We start from the raw sequence: 26,568 nt of genomic DNA on the forward strand, positions 1-26,568 counted from the left end.
ATACCGTACACATCAGGTTGTATATACATTGTCTGACAATGCAGCACAAAACTTGATGAGGTGCGATCCGATTTCCTTATATTTTCCGCGTATACCATCTCGGGTGGCATTTCTATCGTGCCTTTTTGCATACACTGATAAAGATGACGGAAGTGCAGCTCTCGTGTTATTTTTCCTACCCACGCGTAACGAGACACGTTATCTCGTGTAAGAAGATTTTCTTTCGATTCCTATACACGCGCGCCACTCAATTTTGCACGTTATCATTTATTTTTCTCCAACGAGCAGCAAGCAACGGCCTCGTAACAACAGTTTCCACGGTAAAACTATCCAATTACTGAAACATCGTGCATACAGGTTTTCGGATGAGCTCGGGGTAGATGGAAAACAAAGAAAAAAGAAAAAAGGGGGCTCGCAAGCAGCTTCGATTGGCATATTATAAATTGCGTTTAAAAAACGAGCAGAGAGAGGGAGAGGGAGAACGAACAAGGGCCCAGTGGAATCGACGTTTGACGCGGCTGTAACGAGGTGATGGCACGGGGCTCTCTCGTAGAGGGTCGCAGGGAAATCGCGCCGAGCCTCGGGTAGCCCCATTTTTAATGGCTCGAAACCCTTTTTTTTTTTCTTCCTTCTCTCTCAAGGAGGACATACTACAGTGTGTCATTGCGCAGAATTCACCTGACTGCGAAAACGACGAGGTAAAAATAGTCTATCTCTACCCAGCTAAGAACAAGAAACACAGGTCTTGTATCATCGAGGTATCCCCTGAATGTCGTACTACGCTTTTCTGCCGTGATCGGATAAGCCTTGGATGGTTACAATGTCATTTTGCTGATCACGTTTCTCTTTTACAGTGCTACAAGTGCCTCATGCTTGGTTACAACAGCTACCGATTGCTCGAATACTGTGGCATGTGGCCATTGCGCGGGTAAACATTCAACTACGGACTGCACCCATAAGACTGCTGTCTGGTGCATCAACTGCAAAAACAGCAAGCAGGTCAACCACAATCACAACGCCTGGCCGCGATTGGCCTTGGTGGACGTACACACAAGAGGGCTCAGCTCCCTTCTTCGCCGTCGGAGATGAACAAGTTTTTTGTGGGCTGCGATGAGCCTGTGTCACTGTCACCTCATCAATTCGCTCAGGTTGATCCAGTCCACGTCGAGGAATCGGAAGTACTGAGGGCCTTTAAGTAAGCTTAAAGACTGCATACCTAGTGATACAAAGCTACTTGTCGTTCAATCACTGGTTTTTCCACGACTCGAGTACTGTGCAGCGTTGCTTTACGGACTTTCAGCCGAGATGACGACCAAATTAGGTCGATGCAAAAATGCCGCTCTCCGCTTTGTCGAAAACATGCGCAAATCGGAACACATCACACCAGCATACCGCAAACATCACATCCTGTCTTTCAGCAGCAGGATCCTCTACTGCATGCTTATAGTCTGTTGGCCTGTGTCCTCAAGACTGGAATTCCTACCTACCTCGCAGATAGGTTTGCCTTCAAAATTACGTTATCAGATACAGTCTGTTCCAGAAGATCAAACACCAAAGAACTCATCGTACCCAAAGCCGCTCTGGACATATTCAAAACTTCATTCACTGTCGCAGCGGCCAGAGAATGGAACAGGTTACCTGTCAACCTCCGTATGAGTTTCTCTAGACTCGGCTTCAAGCACAGACTATTGGATTTAATTCGATCACGAGACAACCGGCTACACGACCCTCAGTCTATAGTGGATTAATGCTTATACTTATTACCAGTGTCAAATTTCTTTTATTTATTTTTAAATTCATTCAATTATTCTTTAAATTTTAATTTTACTTCACTTTACTTTAAACTTGTTTTTCTGCGCCATTTTTTATGCTGACAAATATTTTTGCTGCTCTAATGTATCAATCTCTTTGTCTGATATGTACTAACCTTGTCAAGGCTATTCTGGGACTATGGCCCTTAGCCTAATAAATCTAAATCTAAAATCAAAAAATCTCTCTCTGTGGCACTTACCTGAGGATCAGCAACAGCGTACCATACGAGAGCCGAAATAAAGGAAAGCTCGAGGGGGGGGGGGGCAAGGGAGACACACCTATAACTCGGCAGCGCGGCCCCTCTCAATGGGCGCGAGATTGAAATTCAAATGAGACCGCGAGGATATTCTAATTCCAAGCCCCCTCCCCTCCTCCTTTTTTTGCGTACCACCTATGTACCGGGGACCCACGCAGCTGCTTGCTCACCTATGTATAATATACCTATGGCCCCATCGAAATTACACGTGTGGATATTACTATCGCGTCGAGCTGCGCGTGTTGGCTTTTTTTTTCTCCCTCATACTTTGTACTATACTATGGCTCTTTCTCTCGTCTCCGTTCGTTTTTGGCTATACCAATATCCGAAACAAACAATCGATTCCACATTTTTTGGGTCCTTTATATATATACACATGATATATTGTTGCCAATATAAAACTTCCGCGTACCACGAACGAGAGGAAGAGATTCATTTGAATTTCAATGCGCAAAAACTTTCTAAACTCTCCTTTCTTTTTCTCCCGAGCGGTGCAAAAAGTGCGATATCAAAACTCATCTACTCCCTACATCACACACATACACGTAACATAAGCCTAAACCACTATATATATATTTTTTTTGGAGGAGGTCATCAAGTGCTTTCCCTTCTTAACCGACTTTTCCGTCTTTCAATTCGTACACAACTTGCGCGTGTCTCATCCCTCGTCGCCGGCGGCCTCTTTGCTCCGGAATAAATGCATGACATCAGGCCCATTCTCATCCTCCTACTTCTCTATACCCAAGAGCCCTGCCGCTTATGCTGGCTTGAATAATTTTCGCGATTCCAAATGCACTGCTCTTAGACTTTACTCGAGTAAAATAAAAGAATGGCACGGAGGTCACTCTAACCTGTGGCGTTTTCCATTGGATTTCCGACGTACGAAAAGGAAAAAAAAAAAATTGGTAAGGGACCGAGCCAAGATAGTTGAAACGACTCGTGGAGCAATCCGTCACGGGCCACACGCGTTCGAGAGACGAGGAACTCGCGAGAGTCGCTTTGCATAATCAAATCCCCCAAGAATGTTCGAGAGTTTGGGCTCGCGGGGCTTCCGAAAAATGCGCATCTCTGACCCTTCCCTCCTTCGTATACGCATACTTGGGCTTTTTCGCGGCATACATACGTATATAGACACCACACCGAGGGGACCGATGGCGTGTGAAATTCCGCGGATGGTACACACGCTCTCCCGTACATCGGGCGCAAGACAGAGGGAATAATATACAAATGCCGAGGGAAGGGTGGGCGCGCGTCTTTTAACGAGCCTCGCGCGTAGGCCTGCACTTGATTTATGGGCAGGGGGCGAGAGAGGGAGAGAGCCCCGAAAACAAGCCGAGTCAGGATTTTAATGCCTCGAGATTTTCCAGGCGCCCTCCAGCCAAAGGGCCCTCTCCACCCCCTTGATAGCAAACGCCTAGGAGTAGGTTTTCCTCCTCTTTCGTTTTCTATATACGTATAGGTATTTCGGATTAATAAAATACGAAGAAATCGATGAAGAGGCGCTGGGTACACGGGGTCGCGCTTATACACACGTCCATGTATGTATGTTTGTATGATAAATGGAGAGGGAGGCCTCGTTCTTAGGACTTACAGGGCACAACAATCCAAGCACCATCGGCATTATAATAATATTCCAATTTACATATTCGGATGCTTCCGTAAAGAGAGAGAGAGTCTTGGGGGTCTCACGCGTGTACAACGCGCTATCGCATAAAACAGCGGCACTGTAGAAACCACTCCCACGAGAGAGTATAGGTATATATGACACAGGGACGTAAACGCATGAAGGGGGGGGTGGAAAAAAAAGGGAGCCGTTGTCGAAATTTGGTTACGAGCAGCGATGTTTTGTTGTCGCGCGTACTTAGGAGGGGGTGGGTGGCACCTCGCGACGAAATTACCTATGCGCGCACCCTCTCGTAAGTATAACCCATGCATACACACACACACACGCGCGCGCGCGGTGTATACGTGTATTATAAAGCAGGGGCACGAGGCTGCGAGATAAGGGCCGCTCGATTCTCAAAATGGGTGCCTAAGCCAGCCCCGGCAGGGATGTAGGTGTGTTACACCGCACGCGTTACTCCAACGGGGGATTTTCGATCGTGGGTGAGTTCTCGCTGTACACGCTAGCCCGGCTACACATGTATGTATACGGAAAGGGTGGCAGGGGGGGGGGGCAAATCGAGAATCCCCGGCCAAAGTAGGAAGCATAGTCCTTCAAGATGGCGGCAGCCGTAGCTAGGGGATGCTTTGCAAAGGAGTACACACATAGAGGCTGTACATCACCAGCGGAGAGGAGGGACGCGGGCAGCCAGAGGGAGTCGTAGATATATGTATGTACAGGCACACGCATGCATGCAGTACGTATAGGTAAGTTGCTTAGTCAAAGTGACTGTGTGTTTCTCGGTTGTACCCCGTGATATAGAGACTAACGCTCCCTATACACACCCCGTGGCTCACGGCTAAACTAATGCGAATATTTACACTGGATTCCTTGGCTGGGCTCCCTCTCTCTCTCTTTCTTACCCTCCTTCTCATCTGCCTTGATGGAAAATTTAGGTGCTCTGTTCGAATTGTTATTCTCACTGACACGTAAAACTTGTGTATATATAGTGCCGTTGTACTTTTTAAATTTTGTTTACAATAATACAAAATATCCATAAGTTCAAGTATCGATACATCGCTTGATATTTCAAACAAACATATATTAATTACATTTCATTTGTAATTACTATACGGAACAACTAATCACGAGCTTTGTGTTTTTATTGATTTCAGTTATTCACAACCTATGGAGACTACAAGAATTTTTAGAAACCATTGAAATATTATTGGTGTGCCATTAAAGTTGGATTCGTCACTATAATATGGTTGGTAAAATGGATGATGGTTCACCGATGCATTGAAGTGTTTTTTAGCAAAAAGTGCCTTATTTATATTATATACCTTTGAAAAAATTTATTTTCTTTTTTAATAAACTGTAATTTATCAAAACACGCTCCTGGTCCATTAAATCTCGATTCTCCCGCATTGCTTCAGTAGATGAACGCAATCAAGTCCGATCGTGGGATGATTTCTGTCTTCCATCCCGCGCCTGGAAGGAAAAATCCAAAACTACAAGAAGACCAAGCCTCGCCATTTTCGCCCCGTCCTCGGAAGAAGAAAAAGAAACACCCACGCACGCATTCGGTCTATATAGACGCGGGGAAAAAAAAGCCTCGCCTATACCCACACTCGAGCTCGGGGGGGGGGGGGGGCACGGCAGATCGAAGGATGACTCGGCCGAGGGGCTGATGGGAGACAGGACGCGAGTCGAGGCCACATCACGAGTCCCCCGGAGCTTACACCCACCCCCCCGGATACCTCCTCTTCCTTGGCGCGCACACATAGCCCCGGGGGCCCGAAATAGCGACTCTCGCCGGATACCGGAGAGAGAGAGAGAGAGATTGATGCGTGCGAGCAGGCATTCCGCTCCCCCTGCGAGGGAAGAAGCTGACGCGCGATCGCTCCTTTTCTTATCTTCCCCGGCTCGCGATACGGAGACGGATGTTTTTCAAAGAGGGAGACGAGCGTAAGAGCTTCTCGGGGGGGCCACGGCACGTGGGTTGTTAGAGGGAGGACTGCCGTTTGCCGCTGATACGGGCTCTCTCACCGATTTAAGTGTGGAAGCGAAAAAAAAAAATAGTTTCGACTCGGCTGATGTTTATTACGGGGCAGGGGGTGAGTGGTGCTGGTACGCGTCGGGGTGCGATTATCCAACTGGATCGATTGTCCTTTTTTTTTCTCCTTCTTCACCCTTGGGAGATGGACTTTTTTTAAGTAAACGAATCACTTTAGCCGAGCTTTTGTTGCTTTATACCTGCCCCGTTTAACGAAGTTTGGGCTCCTTCTTTCGGATTTACATGCATGCATTTTCTGTAAAATACACGCGAGGAGAGAGAAAACTAGAGTTACCTGCTGTAGGCTTAAAAAAAAAAAAAAAGAAAAAAAAAAGAAAACTCGCAGTATTTCACAACGCGCTCGACACTTTGAGCCACGTAACACCAGAGGATGGGGGGAAGGGGGCGAGGGGGTGTAAAAGTTAGCGCAGGAGCTTTCAATTAAGCTGTATAAGATTTAATGGTACACAAAAGTGGGTTAATTCCAAGTGGTGGTGTCGTCTCTCGAAAGAGCTCAGATCTTGACCGGGACACGCGAGAGAGGTCCGCTTACTCAGCTGCTGTAAAAGTCCGCTGGTAATTAAAAGTCCACACGGTGTATATATACAGCACGTACCATTCCATCAGAGTGCTCGCGAAGAAAAAAAAAAAGAAAAAAACAAAACCCGAGATCCGCAGCGGCAGTGGCTTTTCATCGCTCCGCCCTCGCTCGCGTGCTCACCGCGCTTTTTTCCCCCCCCCTCGTATGTACGCGCCAGGCAGTGGTAGCGCGCGTAATTATCCAAGTCCAAGTGTTCTTTAAAGAGCGAATTACACGCTCGATGTTTGCACTCGAGGCTTTCCAGCCGGCAGCACCATCTGCGTCTCTCTCCTCGCTCCCGCGGCATATACGCGCGTCGACTTTTGTAGGGGAGGACGAGAAGAGTAGGACGCGAGGGTTTTTCCGTCGCGCGCCACTCGAAAAACCACCGGCAACGAAGCGGCCCTGTTTTTCCTTTCACGCCCCGGGGAGCTTTTTTCCTTCGGCAATTTTTCTTTTTTTTTTTTTCTTTCCACTCCCCGATTTCCTCGCCAGCTAGCCCGCGCGGAATTTTTTTCGAGGGCCATTCTCGCGTTCGCTCGGCTGCCATTGGACAGCCAACGCGCGATAACGAGGTGGCTCTTCAATCGAACCGAAAAACAAAAGTAAGCGACGCGTGTTCCTTCCTTGCTGCTGGGGGGGGGGGAGAAAAAGAGGGGAGGGTATCAACGGAGCTGCCAATTAAGCGGTATTTAGAGATGGGTCGCTGCACCGGGTTATTTTAGTCCGGTAATTCCATTGAGTCGCAGCAGCAAACTCCGAGTGCGCGCTGCACTCGAACGACCCTCGAGTCGATCCGACCGAACTCGTGTGTTTACCATTTGTTCGCTATTTTCTTTTTTTTTTTTTTGTTTTTTCAATGCAGGGATAGATTGCCAGCCGATGCAGTTTCATTCCAGGGGCACGATTAGTCGACTTGGCTGAAGGAGAGCAGCCACCGCGCGGTGAATAAGAGACGACAAAACGCCACGCTCCCCGAATTAGCACCGCTTGAGTCACTCACGAAAAACAAAAAAAAAAAAACAAAAAAAAGTCGCGCCAATCCCGAAACGAAGCCTCTACCTTAATTTTCCACTCACGGATGAGCTACCCTTTTACATTGTCTTTTGTTTCGAGCGAACCCGTTTCATTACTCGTCGCTCGAATCGAGCAGATTAAAACACTTGCCCGAGCCACCCATGCCTTTGTAAAACATCTTCGAGCAACTCGCTTTGAATTTAAAATTGATACATGAAAGATAATACAGGTAAATTTGGGAAATTGTAGAGAGGGCACGTATATAATCCGTATACCGGAGTAATGAAGTGTTCGGAGGCGCTTGAGCTCGACAGGTGACACGGCGAGTCGGAAAGTTAAAAGCTCCGAGACTTGCACGGTGTCGCCTTTTTGTAGCGTGCGCTGTCGGACGCAAGCGCGTGTACCACACATATAGTTACCCACGAGCAGCCGACCGGCTCTCGCGCTCGTCGGAAGTACTTAAAAACTCGGCGCCGAGGCTGCTCGACTCGTTTCGCAAGCCCGGCTCCCTTCGTTCCTCGTTATTGTTATTATCATGATCCACCAAGCGGCTTAGCGCTCGCGGAGATATCCGGCGCAAGAAACACGCCCCTCGGCTCCTTTTTCTTAATGCCATGCATATAACAGCTTCGGAGGTCGCGCCTCGAGTGCCGCGAGTTAATTAACCGCTAAACAGCCTTTGCCGGCTGCTGCTTCCCAGCCGGATTTTTTTTTTTTTTTTTCTTCTTCTTGCCACCAGCTAACCCCATTACCGATCACTTTACCTACCCACTAGCTTTACAAGTGGGCTTTTCCCTGCCCCCGTGACTCGCGATAATTATCTCGCGCTTACTTTTGAATAAATTACACTCGCCCCAATCGACGGTTTTCATCCATACCCGTCTCTCTGTTGGAATATGTATTTGTGGCTTCCCAGAAAAATGGCACAGGTCCACTTTCAACGATTTCGAGAAAATCGCATTTTATGCCCTTTCGAACATTTCGCGATACGTGTCGAATTAGCTTTTGCGACTTTGGTTACGTGAAAGAGGGGCACTCATGCAGGGATACCGAATCCACCAACTCGATTTTTTCAAAAAGTGGACTCGTGACTTTACACGTAGGGAAACGCGGTTTCAAATTATCCTCAATTCGAACAAGATCTCTTTATTCCCTCTCTCTCTCTGCTGCTGCTGATTATAAGAGGAAAATATCGAGAGCACGCGGACCGCGTTTTCCAATGCGCCCAGTTGTATTATGCACGCCTACGACCTCTCCGCTTGACTTGAAATCCTCCAATCAGCTGCACAAATAAATCGATTTTTTCTACGAATGCGTATCCCTTTCGAGGATAAAAATCATCTCTCTGAACCTTTGGTGTTCTCGTTTCTCTCGACAACAAACTCCGCGATTGCAATGTATGCATAAAAAAAAGGTATGCAGAACATTGTGGCAATATTTTTTTGACTCGCATAATATTACATCGACACCATTGTATTACGCCTCTTGTCAATAGACACGCACGTGGTGGCTTCATGTACAATTAAATATACACACATTACTAGTTTTCCAACGATCATTCTCATTTTTTTACATGATTACTGATGCAACCTTTCAAAATTATAAAGTCTCATTAAATTTATTGGATGCATCGTCGTCTCGAGGCTTACGATGAACAAGAGCACAAATAATAATAACAACAACAACCCCTGAAACATTCGTACAAATGGATGGAGCTTCGTCCCTGACGCGGAGCGAGGAAGTAAGCATTGCAGAGATACGGGAAACAATGGTCATACCAAAGCGTTGAAACTTCCGTGAGAGTGTACACGTATGCATTATTATGATGCATCCCGTTCGCGAATATCGGGAAGGAAGAAAAAAAAAAAAAAAGGGAAAAAAGGTATACGAGTAGGGGACGTAAACCACAGGGGAAAAAAAAGACCGCCAGCAGCCCGTAAAATCCGCTCGATTAGTTCGCCTCTCTAATTATTTCGAGAGATGCAGGAGAGAGACGACCGGGGAGAGGGAGCCGAGGGACGATGCACCCCCAAGAGGTTACTTATACTTACTCTCCTTCTACTCCTCGGCCTCCCCCGACTCGTTCTTACGGTCGCTCGCACATGCACGGAGGTACATACATGGGGGGGCTCTGCTACCAGTACACGCCTCACTAAATTGATTAGAATTAAAGGAAGTACGTATATACGTAGCTGCTGCCGTGTACGTGTGTATCGCGAGCGTGTGGAGAGAGAGAGAGAGAGAGAAAAGAGGAGCTGTGGCAAAGCATCAGCCTCTCGAGGGCGCACTCAGCCGAGTCAGCTAGCTGGTTACGAGGTACGTGGGTGTACGCGATGGTTGGCGCACGTGCGCGCGAGAGGGTAAAAGCCCGGGTGACCACAACGCCGGCGCTGATTGGTCGAGTCAAGTTTGTGGCAAGATGGCTGCTCCGTGCTCCCTCCCACCTCCTCCCGACTCCTTCCTTATGCCGCTACGCTCCCTTTCAGAGGCCAGAGCTTGCAGACTTCCAAGACGTACGTGACGGCTCCTCTCTTCCGCTTCGTCTCGTGGCTGCTCCTCCACATACTCGTGTGCGCGCGTGTGTGCCAAATTGCGTGCGCCACGGACCCGAAACAATGCCGCCCTCCTGCCCGCGCTGTCACTTCCACGTCCTCCTCCTCCTCCTCCTCCTCCTTCCCGTGATGTTGCACGCATCTGCCGTCAGGGCTCGTCGCGATATGATATAACAGGGCGAACAAGTTGCCACCGGGTTAACGGTAGCCGGCCCGGATACATCAAAAGCTCCTCCAGCAGCGTTGGGGAGGCCTCGACAACCTTGTCTTGTCTACGATGTAAAGCATATCCATACGCGCGATCCAAAGTCGGATGACGGGTCGGCCGGAAAGAGGGATGGTTTTCCCGGTTAACCGATGCTGACTATAAAGCGAATGAGTAACGCGGGGGAGAAAAGCTCCTGGCCAATACGTGTACTCCACATTTATGGGCTCTTTCTTTTTTTTTCCTTCCTATAGCTTTGCAGTAACTTTTGCTGTCGCATTGATTCTCATAGCTGATAGCATATTATGTAACGTGGAAAACTCTCAGGTAAGTGACAATGTACCACATGTAAGCTCAGGGTATAAGTTCAATAGCTCGAGTTTCGCTGGAAATCAATTATGTTCTCGGTGGTCGATAGCATATAGCATTCTGTCGACATCAGAGATCACGATGCGTATAGAGGAGGACTACAAGGATAATAGAGTAGGACGCTCGGAGGATTTTTAGCACAAGGGGAAAAAAAGGGCAGAGTGTACAAATACATAATATATGTACGTTACTAATGTATATGTATAGGTGGATGGATGGATATAAGGAGCGCGAAAAAGAAGTAAGTAAGCCGAGTTACACAAGAGTGCGAGGGTTGACGGTGAGGCTGCGGCGTGTGTATATTATATACACATACCGAGAAAGAGCCTAGTGTCGCGTATCTTTTGCAAGTAAACAGCTAGAGCGCCTTATGAATTTTAAGCAGCGGCACTAACAGCGACGATGGTGGTGGTGGCGGCGGCGGTGACGGTCTCCAAGAGAATGAAAGGGCGAGTGCACCTCTTTTCTTTTCCATACCCCCCTTTGTGTACATTTATACCTGCAGCCTCCCGCTTTGTCGAGCCGCGCGCGCTCACTCCTCCCCGGCAAATTAGATGCGCGAAGGTCGGACGCGCCCTCCCAACCCCGGGACTAATTTAACGCGGTCGTGCAACTTTTACTTTGAAGTTGCTGCTGTTTATATTCATGTACGCGCGTACACGTGTATATACACGCGGCTTTTAGTCGCCGCTTGGCCGTATGCCCCGCGTACAATACTCGCTGAGGGAGGGAGGAACGGGGCTTTTTAAACGAGCCACCCTGCCCAATGACTGCCTGCGCCCCGCGTGTCAACTTGATCTGGATTGCTAATTGGATTTGCGGCCGAAAGCTAGCTCGGACGGCTGTTGTTGTTTCGGTTCAATTACGTTTATTGTGCGTGTTGCACCGCGCGGGGAAACGCCACTTTTGCTCTGACGTTTCTGTTTGAAATTTCATGTGTGAAAAAAAAAAAGAAAGCTCGCCAAGGATGAACATTTTTCATTGAGGCGCAACTTACTCTGCTCCCGAGCTTTGGTGGGACGTAATCGTGACAGCGGGGGGTTTTCTTCGAAAAATGAGCCAACCATGTGCGCATCACCAGATCGGTACTTGGTTTATCCATTAGGGCCACGCTGTACGAGAAATATACGAAAAATAAGATACATTTTACCGCTCGCGGGATGGAAAATTGCCTTTTTCATCTTTTCCGAGATGATGGAAGGCAGGTTATTTGCCGGCAATATAAAGTGGATGTAACACATATAGATTGCGGTACCTGATGATAATTTTTATTATTATTATATATGTATAACGCCTGACTAGCTGAAGAAAAAAAAAAAAAAAACAGTTCAACTGGATGTAAGTTTGGCTTGTGCTTCGGAGATGGAAAACTTGCCGCTGTCCGAACGAGAGCTTTTTGCCTATATGACATGGAGCGTGTATCGCGTAGGGGATGTAGGGCCGTAGGGATGTTTCGATATTGATTTCCGGATGCACGTACCCCATGTGCACCGACGTGTGGGTGCGCGTGTTACTTCGGCAGGTCTATATCCGAGCAACGGCACTACTGAGCTCCAACGAGGTGGTGAAGCTATACCCCCGGTATATTTATATTTATATAGGTGTACATATGGGTATCGGGTGGATTCTGCGCACGCGGCACATGCATGCTCGCGCTCACAGACGAGTACCTTATATTGCAACGTAATATAATATATTCATGAACAGTCCGGGCTTCTAATGATTTTGCAACAGCCCGACTTGCCCCGTACTCGGCGTGCGCATTAATTACAGGGAGGAAAAGTTAGCGCTAAACGAAGCGGAACAGTCTCCTCGGTCTCGAGAGTTCAGCGGGCGTGCGGGGAACGGGTTGCTCGGAAACAAAGCCTTGCGGGAATCCTAATGGCGACGTACTCGGGGAGGCTATTAAAATCACGCGCTATGTTTTCGGGAGACTGTGAGTACCGAATCGTCGAATCTATATAGGGGCTTTTTAGCTTTGTCCAAGTTTTCATTTGGCTCAGCGTGTGAGTTATTCTCTTTTTAACTTTTTTTTGGGGGGGAGGTTCGTGAGAAAGGAATGTTTGCGGGTGGCGAATGAAAAAATTCATAGCAATTTTTTTTTCCTGCGTAATGTAGTGAAAACTTCGTAGCTCCGGAGTTAATAATTTACAAAGTTTAGAAAAAAATAGAGTTTTTCAAGCGACAAACGTGAATTTTTGAGTCCGTTTTCTACTTAAAATAACACAATCTGACATTTTTAAAACAATTTTCAAAATTCAATGAAAGTGGGGAAAAATTACGTGAAAAACCCCGAAAAAAAATTTTTTTTCTGTACTACATCTTATTGTATTTTTATCAATTATCCCACATTTTTGAAGTCTTAGAGAAAATAAATCCGTTGTCCCGAAAGTGACTATTTGAAAAAATTTTTTTTTATTGCAGACTCCCAACTAAAGTTTTATCATGAATTTTCCAATGTGTAAGTGCGCTTTTACTTTTCCTATAAACCAAAGAAAAAATTTTTAGGATAGATTACTTCCATTCATCAATTTTAGCCTACGCTTCTGGATTCTGCCACACTGTAGATTACAAAGAAAAACTTACAACATAAAAACGTATATTTTTGCAAGATTTATAACTTTTGTACATAACATGTTCTCTTCAAACATAAAAAATTAAATAATGATGCTTTCAAATGAATTTTTTACCATTTCAAAAGAATATTTCGCATTTAGAGTGAAAAAAAAATTTGTATTTTTTAAAGATGAACTAAATGATTTGGCGCAAGAAAACAGGTACGACAACAAAAATGTCCCGTCTTAAAATATATTTAAAACAATTTTTTTATCATATGCTGTTTCTACAAAGTCACTTATCAATTGTTAATAAAAAAATTGTAAAGATCTTTTTCTGTACATTGCATTCAATATTCTGTTTGAATAAAAACAAAATTACTTTCCATCGCAAAATATTGTTTGTTCATTTTTACTTCGTCAATACCTCGTTACCACTTTAAATAACGTTATTTAAAATACTTCACTATTAAAACATGCTAAAATCATGCTAACTACCTCTTATACTTTTAAAGGTTATTATAGCTACAATAGCTACTATGAATAAAACTTGTTTTTTTTCTGTAATACATTTTTTAAATTTTTTCGTAATTCGTCACTCTTAATTCCATGAATATACTTGTGTTTTACCAAATTTTTTGCAAAAGTGGTCTTCAACATTTTTCACGCTTCAATCAAACACGAAATCCTTTTTTCATTTCCAGCAAATTTTTTGCAGGACAGATGAGACGTTCAAGTACGTCGGTTCCCTGAAGACAATGTTTAAAATTGTGTGATTTTTGAAAATATCATCATTTTACGCTCAGTGGTAATGTGAGAACATACTTGAGCCGACCAACAACCGCTAATATACTACAGCTTGATCATGTGTTTCAAAAATAAAAGTTAAAAAAATTTTTTTCTCCAAAATTAAACGCACTCTATATTTGTCTATACACCTACATTCGTGCACTACAATGATAATGCTGTGATAAACAATTTGCACTTATTTTACAAAAGATTTTTCTCTACCGCATTCGCCCAGAAACTTTTTTAGTAGAGCAATCTGGCTAGACCAACGTAAAAGTTGCATGGTCGCGCTTATCGTGGAGCTTGAAATTCCACTCTCTTCTAATGTCATGATTTTTAATGGCCAATCGGTATGAGTTTTCTTAACAATGATGACGCGCTCTCAAGGGATCGAAGTAAAAAAAATAAAATAAAAATAACTGACGCAAGAGGCGCTCACCATGGTGGTGGTACAGGGTAGGTATATGGGGGAGAGAAGAAAAAAAAAATAGCACCCTTGAGGTGACGGACGCGTACAGGTGCCGGGTGGGGTGAAAGGCAATCGAAAGAGATGAGATTGACGAAGGCAAATCCTGGATGTGCTTGTATATACGTATAGAGGAGAAGTCGCGAGTCAGAGCGGCAAGGGAGCACGAAAGTAAGAATGGGCGTAATAAAAAAAAAAGAAAAGATAAAAAGGGGATGGGGGGGGAGGCGAGGGTGGCAAACGCGTGGGGTGAACTGCTCTTGCCGAAAAATACTTATACGCCAGAAGGCAGAGAAGAAAATGCAAAAAAGAAAAGAGATCAGGCGCTCTGATCCCCTTACGCGCCCCCGACGTTTGACACGGCCGCTAAAATTTTTACTCCCTTCGATTTTAGGCTTCTCTCTCTCTCTCCTTTCTTTCCACGTGCTCTAGCTCCAGCTCTAGCGGATTGCGGATTGGAGAACTCCCGGCCACGCCCTTTTGAGCTACAACACACACACGCATCTCGTCCCTTTCCTCTTTGTACGTTATTTTCCTGTGGTGGAGGTACACTTATGCACGTACATATATATACACAGCACCCCTTCCCAACCCTTGTGTACACTGGCACACACGCTGGGGGATCTCGGGGTCATGTAGGTGTTCACTGCATATATGCTTATCCTCGTGCCCCTTAGTCCCCAACTTACAACCAGGGCCGGCCAGGCCCGTATCGCAGCTACTAAAAACTGTGGGTTTTGTTATTCAAAAGATGGGGGACTAGATATGTATTGAAGGTGTATAGTAAAGCTCTCGGTTACAAACCTGATTGATGATCTTCTGTACACCAGCTTTTTTCTCTGCCTCTTCTTAAAATGTGTAATGTCAGTCACTGGAGTTTTGATATCTCTGATGTATGGATCCTAAAGAATTATTCAAAAAATGATTAAATTATGCTTTTTTTTTCATAGTTTTGTCGATAAAGCAAGTACAAAAAGAAAACTAAGAAAAACGACTCAATCACTAATTAAAATGTTCAGTCCTAATGCAAATATAACTTTTTATCCAGCCATACATTTTATGTTACGTTGCTATACAATCGATAAATGACATACAATATTGAAACTAAAATAAAACTTTACTGATAGCTAACTTACTAATAAAATTAGTTTCTTGTAACACGTAGTACTCAAAAAGCAATTATTATTACCAATTTGTTTACAAATAAATAGTGCGAGCATCTCTTGAAATAATAAACAAACATAAAAACCTTATGTTATTACAAGAAAAACAAAATATCAAAATACTAATTACTCCTAATTCATGGACTAAGTATATAAAAGATCAAAATAATGTACTGGTAATAAAATATGTAAAAGCAACTTTGAGAGCTTTTTACCAGAATATTTAGCGGCGATTTGACAAAATAGACGTTCAAAGTAGCCTCCGCCGTCATTGCGTAGAGGTTAGAAGCTGGTGTCTGTCGTTAACTTGAAAATGCGCCACTGAATTACAAAAAGTGCACGACTGTTATTATTAACGATGTTTGTAAACTAAATAATATGGTAATATAACACGTAAGTTCATTTCGCAACATTATAAATATTGCTATACCTGCACGTAGATTTACAAAAAGCAACAATATTTACTTACTTGAAAAACGAAACAGATGAACCGGACGCGGGATTATTGGAATTTCTAAATTTGAACCGTTTCGGATCCCGCCAATTCCACGGGACGCGAAAGCAAATTGCACTATTTAAAATGTTTTTCATTAAGTTCTTACTCCACAATTCGATAAACGGTGCTCTTCAACATAAAAAATGTTTACGTTTATTATAAAAGCTGTAAATATCACAATAATCATTTAATATTTATTATACATTTATATACAGCTATTTATTGAAAAAAAAAAAGAAAAAAAAAAGTCGATAGTAGGTAAGGATGTGTAAGTACTTACCGTCTGATGATTCTAGGACACTATATGCGTTTTTATCGCGGCGATCGTATACTTGCGAATGCACCTTGTTGCTCCGCGGCTGCTGCTTCTTCAAAACACTGTTTGGTGGCTGCTAGGCTAGGCTGAAGGGGTACTTGTCGTAGGTGATAACGTTGAAATTTTTAATTGAAATGATCGAAGAACACGACGAAAGGGAAACAATATGCGACTCTGTGGTAAGATTTTGGGACTTGACAGTATACTTGTATCTCCAATTTTACTCAAGATTTTAACGAAAGTGATGAAATTTTGTTATTCAATTTTCTAACCTCACTTTTAGAATTCTCTGATAGAAGGATGTCGTTTACCGGTTCGAATGAATGGCACACAAGATTGGCGTGAGTTTTTTGAGTATTATTTACACTGCATGACTACATTTCTATTATTGTTTGACATAGTTTTGTCTCAATTCATTGGCATACCTCTTTTTATCTCTCAAACACTTTGTTATTGATGTTACGATCACAACCAGTACCATCTTCTAGAGTACAACAGCACACAGCTCCCTCGGGTTTTCTGTCAAAATTAACTGCTTAATCAATGCGTTTAATGTTTACTCTATACATAGGAATTGTCTTTTACACAAACATTTAAGATAAACTATGTTCTTGTTTCTAACAATTGTTCTGATTCTAGCTCTTGCCGAAATCATAAGCATAAAAGATGGGGAAGGTGTAAAGGAATATTACATTCATTACGTGGACTGTAAGTGATTTTTTCAATCATCAAAGTTTACTATAGAAACATTGTCATGTGATAAAAGTTTAGGCATTCACTTGCTCGTAGTCATGTAAGTCTGTATTTTTCAGTCAACAAAAGGTTAGACGAATGGGTGTCGGAGGATTGTTTGGATACAAGAAAAGTTCAATTTCCACAGAGAGATGGAGCAACTGCACCTGGGACTGGAGCAGCTACTCCAAAAAAGCAAGTACCTAGCAGGCCTCAGAGTCCAAGTAGTGTTAGTAGTGAACCCGTTAATGGATCAGTTGTGCTCCAAGCTGCATTGCAAAAAAAGATTAATAGGAAAAGAAAAGCGAATTTTATTGAAAATGATGACTCCCAAGATGGTCCACCACAACAGCAATCTTCTGCTGGTCCAAGACCAACAGGTTCTCTGGTGTCTCATCATCATGATGATGTTGTGACAAGAATGAAAAATATTGATTTGATTGAACTTGGGAAGCATAGAATAAAACCTTGGTACTTCAGTCCTTACCCTCCAGAGATGGTCAATCTTTCTTGTATATATATCTGTGAATTCTGCTTAAAGTACCGAAAAAGTAGAAAGTGCTTGGAAAGACACTTGGCCAAATGTAACTTGCGACACCCACCAGGCAATGAGATATATAGAAACGGATCAATATCCTTCTTTGAGATTGATGGAAGGAAAAACAAAAGTTATGCTCAAAATCTGTGTCTATTAGCTAAATTATTTCTAGACCATAAAACACTCTACTACGATACTGATCCATTTTTGTTTTATGTAATGACTGAATTTGATAATAGAGGATTTCACATAGTAGGCTACTTTTCTAAGGAAAAAGAGTCAACGGAAGATTATAATGTTGCATGTATTCTTACAATGCCTCAGTATCAAAGAATGGGATATGGTAAATTACTTATAGAGTTTTCATATGAACTTTCAAAGCACGAAGGCAAGACAGGATCTCCTGAAAAGCCCCTGTCAGATTTAGGGTTGTTGTCTTATCGTAGTTATTGGGCGCACACTATTTTAGAAATTTTACTTAACACGAAGCCTCAAGGTGAAAACGAAAAACCCCAAATTACCATTGGAGAGATTTGTGATATAACTTCTATTAAAAAAGAGGATGTGATCTCTACCTTACAGAATCTTAATTTAATTAATTATTACAAGGGACAATACATCATCACAATCAATAGGTGAGTTTGAGTTTGTAATTTTTTTACCAATTTACGAAGGTCACCTTTTTCTCTTTTAAAAGTTTCTTGATAATCATTAAAATTTATTTTCATTTTTGTAGCGAAACTATCAAGGAACACACGGATGCTATGCAGAAACGAAAAACAAGAATAGACTCAAGGTGTTTGCATTGGTCAGCAAAGGATTGGAGTATTAGGGCTAAATGGTGAATTTGGTTTAATGGACAATAAAAACAATTAGTTTGTCACATAATTTTTTTGAATATGTTTCATAAATTTAAAAGTGACTGTGTAAGATAGATATTTATACATACATATGTACAAACTTGTACATACAACCGCGCATCTAGAATTTTAAAAAGACTGTATCTGGCTTTGAATAAGCATGGGCTTATATACCTTTTATTCAAAAGCCAGGAAACACATTTTAATATAGTGACTAGACTACAATTTTTAAAACAGACTCAGTAAGTCGAAATAAATCAATCTTCATTATGCTGATCAATCATGATGGATAAATTGTACAGACATTCATCAATAGTGTATAAATGTAAATAAATATGATTTTATATAAGACAAGACCACGAACGAATTTTAGTTCTTTTTTTTTCTTCTTAAAGTTAGTAGTATTTGTAAAATAAAATATAAATTAGGAGCACTCGAAAAAAAAATTACTATGCGGACTCAAAATCCATGTAAAAATGTTACAATTTACTAGAATTTGAAAAATAAAAAGAAACGTTTCCAACTATGAAAAAAAGGTATTATTCAATAATACACATGTATGCTACATTGAACTTGAGGAATTTTTTTTTTGTATATAGATGTATATGTATATATTTTTTCATTATATTCAACAGTAACATCACAGTAGCTTCATACAATTAATCATTTTTCATACAATTTATTTCTTTATTCACAGCTTATTTTGAGTTTATTATTTTTCGTTATAATAACCACGCGAGAGCAGCAACGTGACGAGTGCTGTGGGAATCTCGCTCATCATGTACTACACTTTATAAATATCGAAATTGAATGAATGGAAGGAAAACAATACGATTTTCATTACATTGTGCGGTTGATTTTTTTTCTTCAAACTGATGCTACACGGTATTGAAGCTTTGAAAAAAATAATCTTAAAAACAACAGCAAAAAAGCGATCGTCCCTAAATTATATTTATCGCATATTATTGACAAAATAAATGTATGCTCATATTGAACATTGGAATAACATTAAGTAATTTTATTTTAACGATTAAAAATGACGCACACAAGAAATAAAAGCCTAATTCATGAAAATATGGTACAAATGTAAAAAATGTAATAAATTAACGGCAAAACAAATTACAATCAGTTTAAATACTTGACGCGTCGTCAGATGAAGTTTTATCTAAATATATGTACATATATAAATGATGAGAGTTCATTCTTATTACGCGAATCGTACAAAATTATGATAAGTCATGAGCAACATCTAACGTGTATGATTATCGCATTCATTTGAAAATTATGGACAGCAGACGTATATATATATATATATATATGTACTCACGCACCTTTGTACAACGCAATATTTAAACACAATATTTATGTAGACTTTTTTTTCGAATCCACATTTTTGCACGTATACTTGAAGTGCGATGCATCGAAAGCGAAGCAGCACTTTAATTACGCCTGACATTCAAGAATTTTCATTACAGCCCACAAATTCGCAATTGAAGTCGCGTGATTATGCTGATCGCCTTTACAGATCCGTATAACAACAACAATGTAACAACATTAACAACGACTGACTTAAAAGACGGCAGCTGATTATAATCATTTGTCGAGAGTTCACACACAGCAAATACCTTAACGGTTACAGATGTACTTTTTTTTTTAACTTTGTACGATTTTCAATGCGTTAGTAGTATGACACGGAACTATTATTTAGACATACGTGCTTTGTAAAATAATTCTTTTGTATTGTTTTACATTTTTCTCTTTTATTTGTACGAAGATACGTTTTCAGGCACGACTTTATTTTCACCAGATCAAAAAGCATAATCACACTTGAAACGACCATTTATAGTGCGTGAAAAAAAAATCGGTTTTTTAGCTTTACAACATTCTAGATCGCAACAAATGGAAATAAACGGACTTTCCACAAAAAAAGTGTATTTTGATAAAGAAAACGCAATCTTCTTTTTAACGGATTTTTTTTCAAATTTCTTATAATGTTAACTTAATGATTTATACCGACGAAAATCGTTTTTAATGAAAAACCATACATCAGCATGCAAATTTTTTGTTCAATATTTAATAACAAACCATTCTATAACAAAAATTGACTATTTCCAATTCATAAATTTTTTTTCATATTTTATATTTTTTCTGGCCTGCCGACAGGACAATGGCAATGATGAAAATCGTTTTAAATTTTTCATAAAATTATTTTACAGCATCTAACGGTTTTAACTGTTATTGCAGGGCAATGTATTGAAATAACACACTTAAAAGCCTCGAAAAAATAAAATTTTTTTTTACACGATATTATGTACATTATAATTAAACTTGTTGCTCTGGTGATAAATGTATCAGTTGTACCTTATTTATGCAAAAGCGTAGTCTTTAGCTACTTATTTAGCTTATTTACGTTTTTATTGGGTATCAAGATTTTCTCAAAGGAAATTTCTAAAATAAAATACATAAACCTTATAAAAGAAAACTAGAACGATGGTTATTGCAAACGGAATTATAAATGTCATTTTATTCTACTCATCATTCGAAAAATGTTAAACTCGAGTGTATAGTATAATAATTGGTTATTCGATCAGTTATGAAATCTAATCTTTTGAAAAACTATACTATATCATGGTACCGGCATTAACTTACAAGTTTTTTTTTGTTCACGTTTAACTGGCACAGAAACTGTTTGTCACTATGTTTTATCGACTTTGTATTTCTGCCTCAATTAACGCATCATAAATAAAATTTATTAGAAATTTCATGATTTGCAACGAACTGACGCATTGCTTGGTTATCAAAAAAGGCATTCCTTTAGCTTTATGTAGGTTTAATAGTTTTCAACACTCGTTGCTACCCTACTACGTGGCTCAAAAAATGTTTTTCTTCATCATTTGTACATATTTTTCCGTACGTATCCTTAGCGTATTATTTTTTTTTTAAATCTTCTGATGTAACATTTTTTTCTCAGCAATACAATTTATATATTAATTTATTTTTGTTTATATATATATATATTTGCATACAGAACGATAGACAATACAGCTGGACAAACAAACGATATAATATGTATTTACACAATGAGATTTTCCTCAATGAAAATGTATTCTCATTGATAAAATTATTTTTCATGTGATGAAGCAATGCCTGCACTGCTTTGGAGAATCCAAATGTTTTTTAACACTTGAAAATTGTCGAAAAAATTTTTTAATAATCTTTTGATTGGCAAGATCGAGTTTGTTGTTTAAAAAAGACTAGACTAGAAAAACTACACGTGTCCAGCTGGATAGTCTGAACAGTAAGACACTTAATAGTTTTGGCAATCGCCTCTCGAATAATGATTCCCTTTGCGATGAAAGTGAGGAGGATACTTTTTTTGTCATCACCTCTCGAAACTTGACCAAAGAATTTTGTTGCTGTATGGACTTGTTACAACATGTTATTGGGAAATTTCATGGCTTGAGGCGTCTGAGTTTTAAATTTCCTCCAAGACACATACATCTTTATCAACTTATAAACATCTCTATGTGTGTTTAATTTTGAATTGAGTACACAGTATATATTTCGATTCAAATGCCGATATTATTTTCGAACAATGATTGAAAACGGTGTTTACGGGTGACTGCATGAAAAATATCATTTCTGCATTCGGAGCTCGAAATAATTAGCTTTTTGACAAAATTTTTTTTTTTTTTTTTTTTTTAACTGTTACCTAAAGCGACTTTGCGAACAGAATAAATGTTCAACAATTATTTTACATTTTAATGTTTGTATAATTTCTGACAATGATCAAAAAAAGGGTAAGTAAACGGAAAACTGTGATTATTCTATATTCGCCAAGTTTCATCTCGATATGTTTATTTGTCACATTAGATCACACGAGTGGAATGAAACGAGCACTCGATCATCGCGAATGTGTGTTCACGTTTACAGTTTTGCTAAACTTTTTTATTTCTTTGATAATTTTTTTTTGTATTTTAACTTTCAAAGAGTCCTTATACTCTAAGTGTTTCTGGCTCTTATCTCAATGATGAGTAAGAACGACTAAATGTATACGCAGGTCTCGCCGCTCAAATGAGTACACTTTTAGAATTTTCGGCTTAAAGAGTAAGTTGAAGTTACAAAATCTATGATAGAAAAACAAAACAGACTTGCAATATGTATTTTTTTTTTTTTTTTTTTTTTACATTCAACACCAACTCTCGATAATTTATTATTATTCTTTTTTTAATTCAAACACTTGTTTTTTTTTTCTTTACTAGAGTTTTGTATTTTTATATTTAACATCATTAATCAAATTTCCACGTTAACACTCTTTATATTATTTTTACATCGTACTTTTATTTATCATATGTAATATATATATTTTTTAAATATCAGATTGTCACATTCGGTCGAAATTTTAAGTACTGGCGTGATTATTGAAATATTTTTTTCTTCCCAAAATTAAAGCGCAACTTCGTTTAATGTCCGCCTGATACGTCATTGTCACTGCAAAGACATTTTTCATTAATTAATTTTTTTTCTTCTCTTTGGAAAATGATTATAAAATACCAGCTGTATATGCTCGACACCAGTACTTCTTGGCAGACCAAAATCCAAGTATGTTTGTTATAACAATGTTGTTTCGACGTGTTCATCAATAGAGCTTGGGAAATTTGAAAATAGCCCATGGAATGCGAGTATAATAATGTTCAGGCTCTGTTGTGAAAAAAAAAAATCCGACATCTCCCACGTTCGCGTAGTGTCGGAAAAGCGCCTTCACGCTCGTGTTCCGTAAATGTATTGTAATCCCTTACTTGGCTAAACTTATGACATAATTCAACGAGTCAAGATGAGCGCTTACTTTCGAAAAAGCGCCCACCCCAGTCTCTTCAGCACACGAGTCTCAAGGACGTGCGTACATTTTGCACCATTAAAAACTAGAAATTGTGCCATTATTAGCACTCAAACACATTATTTGTTTTGCTGTTGAATTTTTTTTCACACTTACTTAATTCTTCACTGCGCAAACATACTCAAGTGTATTTAGTCATGTGTATATTTTACATCTTCAGACTTTTTAAAAACCTTTGTTCAAAGTTAAGTTATTCATTTTGTTTGATTTCCCCTAGCCTAGCAAAAAAAAAAAAAAAAAAAAAAAAAAAAAAAAAAAAAAAAAAAAAAAAAAAAAAAAGAAAAAGAAAAAAAACCTTCATACACGCGTCTTTTATTAGGAATCTTTCGTCTCTATATTCGCTCGAAAGTATTGAATTGGAATAAAATACTAAAGTCGTATACGAAGAGCACCGAAAACCAATGTACTGTTAACGAGTCATCGAAACACGCCTGAAATTTGATCAAAAATTAAATCTCTCTAAAAAAAAAAAGTACTTCAACGTTGTCTACAACAGCGTACTCCATTCGACGCCACAATCAGCGCGTCCGACGAACGTAACTACCGTAAACAGCTAGCGCGAACTACGGCCAATGCTAAGCTTCATTAGGCAGGTGAAAAAGGTCTAGGAAATGTACACGACATTTGCACATATACATACCCTACACGCGCACTCGCAATCGTCGCAAGTGGCACACGCGGGGTTTGGGGGGGGGGGTAAGTATTCAACGTTTTGCCCAAAGATCGGCAATTAATTATCCCGAGAGTACGTGTCCTTCGTTTGTTAGATGAGACTATCGACTCGATAGAAACGTGGCGATTAGTTAAAAGCCGGCGTCGAAGCTCTCCTGGTTCTGCACTCGGCTCGAGTGGTAGGCCTCGAGGTAGTGATCGACGTTCCTGTAGATACCGGTGTTCGCCTGGTACATCAGAGTCTCGAGGATTCTCTCGTGCTTTATCGACTTTGACGGCAGTACAATCTGCAAGGACAACATATATACCAACAACCGGAATACACGGGTAAGTACACCCACAACTATTGGCCATCGGTACCAACCTTGATGAGCTCCTGGGGCGTGATCCTGTAGAGCTTGAGGTCCTTGCTGAGCCGCTCCATGATCCCCTTGAACTCGACGCTGGCCTCTGCCTCGGACTTGTTTTTTATCCGGTTTTTCGCCCAACCGAGCATGGCCTCGAACTTCTTTATCTCCACCAACTACGAATTTCATTGTTATTGTCGTTGTTTTTATTTTTCAGCTCGTACAATGTGAAAATTAAAAAAAAAAAAAAAAAAAAAAATGAAGATCAATCGAGCCGACCTCGAGTCCGCGGTTCATGATCATCTGGACCATGGATTCGCTGAGGGTGAGAAAGTCCGGGTTCTGGAAGAGCTGGAAGGCCCGAGTCTCGACGAACGCGAGGATCATGTTGACGAGCTCCGAGGCGGAGGTGTAGCGCCAGTAGTAGTTCTCGAGGGCGCACAGCATCACGCAGACGATCTCGATGCGTAGGAATTGCTTCGCGTGGTGGAAGCACGCCTGGAGGAGCTCAGGCAGGTCGTAGTGCTCGGCGGCGCAGATGAGGCCGGGTATGTTGCTGCAGGTCAGGGGACACGAGCCCGTGTGCAGGTAGTCCAGGAGGATGCGGAACGTCTCCGGGTCGAACTCTATGATGTCGAACTGCGGAGGGGGTCGATGGAGCTTGTCAATCGTAAGTGCGGGTATATGCATAGGTACGTTTGGTGAATGTATATTGGTTACCTCTGTCTGGGCTAGTTTGGCCCTGTCGACTTTCTGGGCGTCCGCGCAAACGCTGAGGCGCGGCACGGCTAACGAGGCGGCGGCTTTTTCTTTGTCCTTTGCGTCTTTTTCTGGAACAGCAGCGTCATTCAATAAGAACAATTTAGCCGATTTTTCTCCCGTAAATGAAATTCTCATTTAATATATTCGGTTTCCTTTTTTTTTTTTTTTTACTATACAACAGTTTTTAAATATTAGCCAAACAAAGTTACGGGGTTTTCAACAAAAAAACTGTAAAGTTGAATAGCGTAGGTTTAAAAAATAATGGATATGTTTTCAAAGCTTTTGCCAATTTAAAATATTAATTGTCTTCGGTTTTATAAATAAGCTTTGGTCCGATCGCCCTCAAGGATACGAGGATAAATGATCATTGTTTCGGCAAAAAAGGTACACAGTTGTATTTTTCCAGATTTATTAACTTTCTCAACTGTATAAAAAAAGGTTTACCATTTATAATAGTCAACCAGATGTAAATTTTAAAGATGGCCTATTTTCATGACTTTTTACTGTGTACGTGTATTTCATGATCTAAATGGGCGTATACGACTGGGACCATTTTCATATTGCATTGAAAATTGTCACGTTATCAAATGTAGATAGTTTACGTGTAGACATACTCTTTTTATGAAAAAAAAAAAAAAAAAAAAAAGTCACATATTTACGCACCTCTGCAGTCTTGCGAGCTGGACCAGCGCTTGCGGTCCTCGCCGGAGAGGGTGTTGCTGCCGTGCTTGCGGATACTCCGGCCCCAACCCGCGGTGATCGTGCCAAGGCGTGAAAAGATCGCGTGGCGCTTGACCATCGGCGACGACGGAGTGCTTTTAGGCCTAAACAGATCAGAACCAGTATCTCACAGAAACTCGCTAGACGGCACTATTGGGATTTGGAGCTGGACACCTACGCCCGTATACTTCCTTTTTTCACTTTTTTTTTTTTTCTCCGACTCTCGTTCTAAGATTTCCGTACTTATCGTATCGATCGAATATCCGTATAAAAATTAACATCACATACAACATCCAAAGCTCGAAAAGTTTATCACCCAAATGACCATAAATGGCACAATTTACAGTGTCAATGAATTTCGATTGAAAAATTTTTAAAAATGCTCACAAATATATGCATGTATACCTGCATGCTACAGCTTTACCATACAGAGATCAATGATTTAATCAGACGGAGTCTAATCACGGACAACGAATTTTCACAAATATATTTACGTTTCGAGAAGAAAAAAAAAAAAAAAACATGCTCGATGCTGAAAGAGTTTATAATTTAAAAAAATGTAAGACCATCATAGAATATTGTAAGAATCATGCGGTGCTCTGAGGATAGGAGACATGGATGTGCCGTTACAATGAACATTTATAGTACGGGAAAACGTTATTAAACATACAAACATTCGACATGTAATATTAACTTATTTTTAGAGTACATACACCCATAAACATACGTAATATGCCTCACGTAGTCTCATTTTCAGCTGACTTTGTACACTTTACATAGTAAATATAGTGCAAAATGCACGTAA

General features: G+C 40.8%; 2 protein-coding genes across 3 annotated transcripts in view; one reads left to right on the forward strand and one right to left on the reverse strand.

The window, feature by feature from the left end:
* Positions 1-16,312: 16,312 nt before the first annotated feature.
* Tip60 (Histone acetyltransferase Tip60) lies at positions 16,313-18,815 on the forward strand. Of its 2 annotated transcripts, none has more exons than XM_089591931.1 (5): positions 16,313-16,414; positions 16,519-16,585; positions 16,875-16,943; positions 17,048-18,140; positions 18,242-18,815. In XM_089591931.1, the coding sequence occupies exons 1-5, from the start codon at positions 16,370-16,372 to the stop codon at positions 18,348-18,350; spliced, it is 1,383 nt and encodes a 460-aa protein (XP_089448057.1). In that variant the 5' UTR covers positions 16,313-16,369; the 3' UTR covers positions 18,351-18,815. The 2 variants fall into 2 exon arrangements, with proteins under 2 accessions (XP_089448057.1, XP_014206774.1); XM_014351288.2 differs by having other exon boundaries at positions 16,519-16,576.
* A 5,177-nt stretch (positions 18,816-23,992) lies between these two features.
* rsh (Rap GTPase activating protein radish) overlaps positions 23,993-26,568 on the reverse strand; it is a 52,152-nt gene continuing 49,576 nt past the window's right edge. Inside the window, exons 21-25 of the mRNA XM_089592144.1 lie at positions 25,707-25,867; positions 25,002-25,111; positions 24,561-24,920; positions 24,299-24,457; positions 23,993-24,221 (exon numbers count right to left, since the gene is read on the reverse strand). Coding sequence (XP_089448270.1) covers positions 24,066-24,221; positions 24,299-24,457; positions 24,561-24,920; positions 25,002-25,111; positions 25,707-25,867 — 946 coding nt within the window. The 3' untranslated portion in view covers positions 23,993-24,065. The remainder of the gene's footprint in view (positions 24,222-24,298; positions 24,458-24,560; positions 24,921-25,001; positions 25,112-25,706; positions 25,868-26,568) is intronic.

The sequence above is a fragment of the Copidosoma floridanum genome, unplaced genomic scaffold (genome assembly GCF_036245765.1).
Source record: "Copidosoma floridanum isolate Cflo_tuat_1 unplaced genomic scaffold, Cflo_Japanese_pri ptg000014l, whole genome shotgun sequence".
Lineage (NCBI taxonomy): Eukaryota > Metazoa > Arthropoda > Insecta > Hymenoptera > Encyrtidae > Copidosoma > Copidosoma floridanum.